Source organism: Hoplias malabaricus, chromosome 9, assembly GCF_029633855.1.
Source record: "Hoplias malabaricus isolate fHopMal1 chromosome 9, fHopMal1.hap1, whole genome shotgun sequence".
In the NCBI taxonomy this organism is placed as follows: Eukaryota; Metazoa; Chordata; class Actinopteri; order Characiformes; family Erythrinidae; genus Hoplias; species Hoplias malabaricus.
In genome coordinates this window covers 19,035,149-19,044,983 of record NC_089808.1, presented here as the reverse complement: position 1 = coordinate 19,044,983, position 9,835 = coordinate 19,035,149, and the positions used below count along the sequence as shown (strand labels likewise).

Here is a 9,835-nt window from a genome sequence, read left to right as displayed (position 1 = left end):
GTGCAAGTTTCCTTTTGTTTAACTTAGTCTTTTGTCATGGTTATTTTTAGAAGGACACTGAGGCGTTTTACGTCTGGCAAAAACTAATATCTCTGTTTGCTCGATCACTTAATCATCGAATGATTCTACGTTTGAGTTAGCTGTGGTTTGCAGGCAACATTGTGGGTTTGGACAGAGGGTGGGATCTCAAAGCAAAACACCAATAGAACTCACTCCACTGTGAGTAATGGATGATTAATGCCACAAATATGTGGTTGCAGCTGTGGAGTGTAGTAGATGCTAGGAATGGAGGGTAGATAACTGGTCAATCTGAGCTATTAACAGTAAGTCTTCCATCAGTGTTTCCAGACAGGAAGGCAGTTCTTACCTATTCTCTTTATAGTACATCTAGATTAAACCTGCCCTCTTTTGGTAGATTCCCCTCATTGCATTCCTGTTGTTGTTGTTAGTCAATTGGTCACAGTATTGTATGCATTGATCATAGCTAGATTCTAAGAAAACATCTTCAGTTTTACCAATGATGTGTAAAGGAAGCCACAAGTGGCTTGTGCATGATTCTCTTTAACATGCTCTTCGGTCCTGCAGCAGGATGCACTGTAGACTCTATGTTTGAAAGAAATATTTTTCACAAATTAAGGCAATGCTCAAACAATTAAAAAACATTTTTTTTCAATCAAGATTGCAAAGGATGTCAGTCCTTTATCATATACAGTGCTCAATACTGTCAAATGAATCTTGAGAAATAAAGATTTTAAGATAAAATCCTTTCTTATTTCCTTATTTCAAAAAAAAATATAAAGTGATGAATTAATGTGACATTTGAGACTTCAGTTGGCACTGCATAAGAAACTTTCTTGCTACACTGATAAAACACAGCTACGTGGTCTTGGGACTGCTTCAAAATTCTTTGGTAATTTAAGAGAATCTGCCACTGCATCATGAAAATAAACTATTATGAAGAAAGGTGAAAGCTTTGTAATTCTACAATTACACACTGTAGTCAGAGAAAAAAAAAGCCAGAGAAAATAGTGTGATGTATGAACCTAGAGATGTCCTATTTACAATGAACCCACCAGAGGGCAGACCGCCACTAGGGCAATGTAACTAGTGTGGCAGTAGTTGAAATAAATAAGTGAGTAAATCAACAAGAAGTTGTCCTCCTCCCTCTGTGTGTCAAGTAATAAGGTTTATTAGTTACACTAAAAGGGAGCAACATAAATAGCTCATCTGTTGATGCTCACTTTATGTTGATCATCCTCTTGTCATTCATCAGTAGACTCAGGACACTGGATATTTTTTTCTTGGTTGACTATGCTCAGTCATTCTAGCATTGACAATGGGGGCTTTAAAATGTTTCTGCTTCAACATACATGAGAAAGATTGAAATAATATTCCTGAGTATAAATAATCCTATCTGATTGTGTACTGTTATGTGCCTTCTCTTCAATGCTGGTCAGATGTCAGGCAGGTAGGCCCCAAACTGGACAAAAGCCCTTGATACCCTTGTCTTCAGAAGAAACATTAGGCAAAGGAGTGTTTGCAAACTCAAACAACACTGATAATAGAGAGGAATAAGCAGGAGAAATCAAAAGATAAACTGACACACATATAATTCAGATTTTTGTGAAAGGATTAATTATGAACTGCTGTGGACATGTTAGAAATCTGATATAAGTTTATGCGCAGGAAGGTGCTTACAGCTTATGAGTTTTTGTACACTGGAGCTGGGTTTCCTGTCACTGTGGGCCTCATGGCACAGTAGTAGAGAGCAGAGTCTGATACTGCAGCAGAGGAGATCACCAGATCCACTATTTTTCCTGTTACATTCACTTCAGCGTCCATTCGTTCAAAGGGAGGGACTGCTTTGCTCACGGATTTTGTTTCTGTTGGTAATATCATCAGTAAAAACTCTGGTCTGTATCCAGGATACTGTCGATACCAATGTAAATAGTCTGAAAGGCTCACACCATCATATTTGCAGGAAAGAGTAACTGTCTCCTCTTTAAAAGCATGTCTTTTGTTCTGCAATGGTGCTATTGACTGTGCAGAACCTTTCCCTGTGAAAGAATAAGAACTTTAAAAAACTGTTTACAAAAACCTACTAATGTGTAAAAGATAAATTGCTGCCCACACACATTTATCACAAACCTACTCAAACACACCACCACAAATTAAATTATGGACACAAATACAGATATTGACAATGTGCTTTACATAGATAGAAACCTATTTAATATTACATACCTAGCAGGACCATTAATACAGTCAGAAAGCACAGAGACATCATGGAGGCTGCAGAGTTCAGAAAATGAGGATAGATTTAGTCGCTCCTTCTCATGTAAAGACTCCTCCTAAATTTGTTAGTGGGTGTGTTATGAGAACAGAGAAACAACAAAAGCAAAGAGAAACTAGGCAAGTCTAGTTTAGCCAGACCGCCATTAGCCATATAGCCATTGTCACAGAGGTTTTTCTGGTATTTCAAAAACAGAAAAGCACAAAATAAATACCATTGTCATTGGAAGGTCTTTGGGGCGTTATATAAATATCTTTGTTTGAAATAATAACTATAGAAATAGTTTATCTTGTCAGCTGCTGACAGTGTATGATCATGGAAACCCTTTTATTTTCTGTTTATACAAAGCTACAAATCAGAAGCTCCATGTTGAGATGAAATTGAAGCAACTCATTTACTAGAAAGCAACATAACAGCATTTACGTTTTCCAACATTTCTAAAACCAAACACCTTAAGATTTTATCAACCAAGTAATCAACACTTGAGAAACAGGGCACCGCTGGGAACTAGATATTTATGTACGGACTTACATTTCTATAAGGGTCCAACTGATAAAAAAGTGCTTTAACTAATTCACAACAAAAGGCTGGGTCACAGAAACATTCTCCAAACATAAAGAAGAGACTATGATAAATATTACCTCAGCAACGTTCCAACACATTTCTGTTTGAGGCTCCAGTAAAACACTGATCTGTTCAACGCGGTGGACAGTGGAGCACTGAAGCAGGGCAAGTGTGTCCCAATTCAGCTCTCAACCCTCTAATCCCTTGAGCATGCATTTTTAGGTCCCAAAAAGAATATTTGTCCAGGGAAATGAAGACCTCTAGTCACCGCTGAACGGTTCCAGATTTAGTTCACAAACTGGAATGTGAAATATGTCTGAACTAACAAATGATGTAGTGGTGGCACCTAACTTCTGCTAAATTAACAGTTCCTACTTGCATATGCACATTACAATATTAGGTGTCTGTCAGTTAGTAAGCGCAAATGCCTCTTCTAGGCCAGCCAGGCAGGTGGTCCGGCAACAAATTGCTGCTAATGTAGCTGTGAGAACAATCATTTTATCAGCCATTTTGATGTTTTGGCTCATTAGTGTATTTTACAAATGAATGTTCATATTAAGCTAAGTTTTGACTAAGCCTCTGATTTGTAACCATTAGTATATTTGCCCCATGTGTGAATAGAAAGTTTGCATGCAACAAATGCAATTATCTTATCTTCCTCAGCTTTGTAAACCACACACTAAGGCCTTGAATATGCCAGGACTCAATGATAGACAGTAGCGCTCTTCAGCAGGCAACACACTCACTCACCATGGAAAATAAAAAAGGACCCCATGTAAAAGAACTTAAAAAAAGACAGAAAATAAAAATACATAAATAATATAAAAAAATTTAAAAACAGCAGCAAAATAAAATACTGCTAAAAAGCAGCAACAATTAATACAATGTAAAAATATATGACAAAAAATGATCAAAAAAACAAAAAACACATTTATAAAAAGCAATATTATTAAAAAAGACAAAAAATTGACAAAAACGAACCCATGGTTAAAAAAACGATTAATAGAAGAAAGCATTAAAAGTCATTAAAAACATTAAAAATTATGGAATCAATACCATACTAGTCCCAAATTTCCAGAAATGGGTGTATATGATGTGATGTTTTTATGTTCCCAATATCTTTAAAATATATGTGATTCTTTGTCCGAGTTGTACACACTCTGAGCATTGGAAGACTACTTTACTCTTTATGTGTAGCTATATTCTGATTAATTTACTGATTTTTATTGAGTTCTGATTATGGCAGTATGTGCTGAATATACAAACCGGATTCCAAAAAAGTTGGGACACTACACAAATTGTGAATAAAACCTGAATGCAATGATGTGGAGGTGCCAACATCTAATATTTTATTCAGAATAGAACACAAATCACAGATCAAAATTTTAAACTGAGAGAATGTTATCATTTTAAGGGAAAAATATGTTGTTTCAAAATTTCATGGCGTCAACAAATCCCCAAAAAGTTAGGACAAGGCCATTTTTTACCACCGTGTGGCATTCCCCCTTCTTCTTACAATACTCAACAGACGTCTGGGGACAGAGGAGACCAGTTTCTCATGTTTAGAAATAAGAATTCTCTTCCATTCATGCCTCTAACTGTTCAATCGTCTTGGGCCTTTTTTGTCGCACCTTCCTCTTTATGATGCGCCAAATGCTCTCTATAGGTGAAAGATCTGGACTGCAGGCTGGCCATTTCAGTACCCGGATCCTTCTCCTACGTAGCCATGATGATGTGATTGCTGCAGAATGTGGTCTGGCATTATTTTGTTGAAAAATGCAGGGTCTTCCCTGAAAGAGATGATGTCTAGATGGGAGCATATGTTGTTCTAGAACCTGAACATAGTTCTCTGCATTAATGGTGCCTTTCCAGACATGCAAGCTGCCCATGCCACAAGCACTCATGCAACCCCATACCATCAGTGATGCAGGCTTCTGAACGGAGTGTTGATAACAACTTGGGTTATCCTGTCCTCTCTGGTCAGGATGACATGGCGTCCCAGTGTTCCATGAAGAACTTCAAATCGTGACTCATCTGACCACAGAACAGTCTTCCATTTTGCCACACTCCATTTTAAAAGACCTCTGGCCCAGTGCAAACATCTGAGCTTGTGGAGCTTGCTTAGAAATGGCTTCCTCTTTGCACTGTAGAGTTTCAGCTGGCAACGGCGGATGGCACGGTGGATTGTGTTCACTGACAAAGTTTCTGGAAGTATTTCTGAGCCCATTCTGTTATTTCCTTGACAGTGGCATTCCTGTTTGAGGTGCAGTGATGTTTAAGGGCCCGGAGATCACGAGCATCCAGTAGAGTTTTACGGCCTTGACCCTTATGCACAGCAATTGTTCCAGATTCTCTGAATCTTTTGATGACGTTATGCACGGTTGATGATGATAACTTTTTTTTAAAAAATCTTTGCTTTTTTACACTGGGTAACACCATTCTGGCATTGCTGCACTAGCTTTCTGCGCAACAATGGTGGAATTGGTGATCCTCTTACCATCTTGGCTTCAGAGAGACACTGACACTCTGAGAAGCTCTTTTTATACCCAATCATGTTGTCAATTGACCTAATTATTGTTAATTGGTCTTCCAGCTGTTCGTTATATGCTCAATTAGCTTTTTCCAGCCACTTATTGCTACTTGTCCCAACTTTTTTGGGATTTGTTGACACTGTGAAATTTTGAATCAACATATTTTTTTTTTAGATGTTACATTTACTCAGATTAAACTTTTGATCTGTCATCTATGTTCTATTATGAATAAAATATTGACATTTGCCATCTCCACATCATTGCATTCAGTTTTTATTCACAATTTGTTTAGTGTCCCAACTTTATTGGAATCCGGTTTATAAATAAAATTTCATTCAAAGTCCATCAGTTTCTTTAAAGAGAGGATACACACGGATGCATGGTTCAGGATGACTTGGTTGCTCTTTACGTTGACCACCCTGGGGATTTGTACCAATGAGGCATCTATAAAAATAAAAATTCCATAGTTAGTAATATAGCATGTGGAAATAAAGGCACAAAAAAGTTGCAATAAAAATTGTGTACACAAAACTTAGAGGATACAGTAAGGGGAAGATCAGATGACATCATGGGCAAGACTTATGGTCACTGTTACAACAAAGAAATAATCTACCAGACACAAATTTCCTTACTTTTTGTGCTATGTTTATTTTTCTGCAAGTAATCAGAGCAAATGAGTGAGATAAAGGGTGAATTACATTAATAATTATAGTTAAATAATGCAGCATGTCCTATTTGGTGCTAAAAATAAACACTAATACTTCGACATTGTATTTTGTTATGGCTTTCATAATGTCATATCGTATCATATATCTCCATTTCTTTTAGGCATATCGAGATATTAATTTTTGGTCATATCGCCCAGCCCTAGTTGTCGCTTGCTCACACTTTTTGCAGTGAAGACTGAGGATAGATATTAATACGAACTCAACAAAACCATTTTTTTCCAAAAGTACTGCAATTTCAATTTGATACCTGATCTAAAAGCCATGTAGACTGATATGCTATGCAATATTTCAATGTATCATTGTAATCAGAAAATCCTGTATTTGACCTTTAATTTCAAATATCAAAAGCACAGTTTTCAACTGCATCAAATGATTCCCACAATGACCCTAATTAGAATTAAATGGTTGCAACAGATGACAGTAATCTGCTCTTCATAATAATTTCATAAAGAATTATCCAACAGAAACGGGTCAAAATTTTATTAAGCAGTTACCTCCAGATAATTTTAGAATTTTTTAATCCATTTTCATACATGGGGTTTCTGCATCAGTAAAGTTATCATATTTTTATATATATTAATACTTTTAATTACAGGTAAGATAACATGAAATAGAGGCTAGTTTAATTCAGAGAAGGAAGTAAACAAGTAGAGAGAGAGAGAAAGAAAGAAAAAAATACAAAGAATACAATTTTTTACTTCTGGATTAACTCAATTATATGTTAAATTTCCTGTCGATATTGGAAATTGAAACTTGAGTACAAGGAGAATAGGGCTGCCTTTCCAGAAATTAATGGAGGCTTGAGCAAACATAGGTCACTTGTCCTTCCACTGTCAGCAAACATCTTGCATTGGTCAAAAATTCCACTGTAATTAATTCAAATGTTTCTTAAACTTTTCTCATTCTGGAGTATCTTGCAATTATATATACATACCCAGAATAAACATCTGAGGACTCACAAGCAGGTTAAGGGTTTCAAAATCAGCAGCTGTGGCACTTGCCTAAATGATGAGAATATAAATTATTTTAAGTCTTTAACATTTACCATTGCAGTTTTTAATGACATGTCAAATTAAAACCTATATGATATAGCCTAGGTCTAGTTTCAGTTTTGCTGTTTTAATACCTGTAAATGTGAGCCTTAAATGCAGCCAACTTCCTGAAAATCATGGCACGACGAGACTCTCCACATTTAAAACATATAGTACAGAGAAATAAGATGTCATTTCATATGCATTACAAAAACCAACACACTACATTTGTGATCACAGAACTGGTAGCCAACATTTAGTATTTAGACACTTTAAATGCAATACTCTTAACTAAACTCTGATAAACAATTAAAATGTACACACAAACACTTAGCCAAGCTAATTAATTTACGAGTTTTGTATGCCTGGCTAGCAAATAGGTTCTTCCCTTCAAAATCTGACTATAAATAACAAAAATGTGAGTCTCAAATCAGATTTGGAATGGTATGGAGCCCCTAAAGGGATTGGGGGAAAAATAAAAAAAAGACTATTGATTTTGTGTTCCCTTGCAAACATTATTGCATTCCCTGACAAATACATTGCGCTCCTTTGCAAATGTTTTATGATACACAATTGTCTTTGTTACGGAGCCCCTAAAGGGACTGGAGAAAAAAAGACTTTTGCGTTCCCTCGCAAATACTTTGTGGGCTCCGTAGTACTGTGCTTGCTGTGCGTGTCAGGTGAACTATGGAGCAGCTCGTTGAATTTGACTTGAATTTGATCTTGGACTGAAATATAAAGACATAGCATTTCTTCTCAGCAGAAAACATGGATATGTTATTGGGGAGAGCCAACTGAAACGTTTGATGCTGTGTTAATTGCTTAGCAAAGAGGATGAGAGAATTTAAATTGCAAGCGCATGGACAAAGGTTACGTGAACAGTATAAAGATACAGACAATGAACACAGTTTCAAATCAGTGGGAGAGAAAGGAGAGTGAACACCTAAATAAATGTGTAGCTATTGGTAGTGTATTGGAGTAATGTGTGTATGTGTGTAAAAGTCAGTCAGAAAAGGGTATCCTGTTTTTACTGCAGCTTTATTAAAAAAAAAAAAAAACAATTCCCAGATAAAACGAAATGCATGGTGTAGCGAACGGCTCTAGCTCCACAGCCGTGTCTGGAGCGCGCTGAGCCACGTCTCTGTAAAAATTAGTCCGCAGTGTGCCCTGAGATCTCTGTGTGTTGCGCCACTGCCTTACACCCTCCATCTTGTTATTGAATGACCGGATTTTTAAGAGTCTTTGCTTGGTAAAGGTTTTTCGTTAAGATTCTTAGCTTGACCCCTACCCCAGTCAATAACAAAAAAAAAAAAAAAAACAGCCGTCCACACTTTTTCTTTCTTTCATGAAGCAGCCTACACCTGTTACTATGGAAATACGTGGAACTACGGCGTTCTGACTAGCACTTTCAGGATGCTACAGAACGTATATAAACCTGTTGTTGACAACTTCTGATGTTAGGTAGTTCCTTACAGATGTATGAACGATTCGCACTGGCAACGAAACTGTGTGTTAGTAGAGATAAATAAATACATATATAATATCTGTTTCAAGTGGCTGGACTTCACTGGAAACTGCAGTGTCCTGATGTGTTGACTGAGCCACAAAGACAATAGTGTATCATAAAACAAAAATTTGCAAAGGAGCGCAATGTATTTGCGAGGGAACGCAAAATCAATAGTCTTTTTTTATTTTTTCCCCCAGTCCCTTTAGGGGCTCCGTAGAATGGAGCTCAAAATTCTGCAGCAAAATACAGTAGCCTATAATTCTCAATACGGCACAAAGTAAAATCTATTTCACAGCAAAATCTCCCCCCATCTTGCACCTCATTCACACCTGACACTCCAAATATATATTAGCTAATAATCTGGAATGGAGTTTGTCTGTAGCTAACATTACATGTTCTACGTTTACAATTCTCTGTTATAATGAACGTAGCTAATTTTACCAAACTGACCAATATCAATGACAAGAATCCCTGTCCATCTCTATGTTTATATTTCCCTCCGTTCTCTTCTTTAAAAAGCATTACTCTGCTAGCTAACTAAAACTCGAATAGTACCCGCAAGAAGCCCAAAACTGGACTTTGAGTTTACAATTTTTTGTACAGTCAAATTATCGTTCTCTACCTGGTGGTCTCTACTACGCTAAATATAAATAAATAATGTTACGACTGACCCGTCCTTTCACCGGCAGCCTGTTTCAATGGAGCAGGACCCTCTCTTTGTTTTCTTCCCGCCTCTTCTCTCCTACCTTTCCCTCAGCCTCCTGCTTGTAAGCCGTCACAAAACTGGTGATATCTCAGGCTCCAATCCCCTCCAACGGACTAATTTGAGGGGGGGACTCCGGTAAAGTTGGTTTCATATTCGCATATTCAGATTTCTTTCTTCAATAGCTCTCAAACGGTGCATGCAAATGACTTAAAACTTGCAAAGTATTGTTTTTGGGATCCAAGACAAGCAACTACAACTCAGTTTATGTCAGAAATGTTTGCCATTTAAAAAACACGAAATATATTGTTTTCTATGGGCTGCCGCAATCTCCGCGAGAGCTAAGGGACCGTTTACAAACTATACTACACAGTAAAAACGAAGGTGACGAACCTCACACATGATGTATGCTACATCTCTTACCTTGATAAATTTAACCATTACTGGCCCGTGGTGATACATTTTTCATTACAAATGT

General features: G+C 37.0%; 1 gene segment (V, D, J or C); it reads right to left on the bottom strand.

Moving 5' to 3' along the window:
• Positions 1 to 737: 737 nt before the first annotated feature.
• Positions 738 to 9,312, bottom strand: LOC136707446 (T cell receptor alpha variable 26-2-like). The segment is given in 4 exon segments: positions 738 to 2,057; positions 2,245 to 2,292; positions 5,762 to 5,832; positions 7,243 to 9,312. Coding segments are annotated over 4 exon segments (519 nt in total).
• Positions 9,313 to 9,835: the final 523 nt, after the last annotated feature.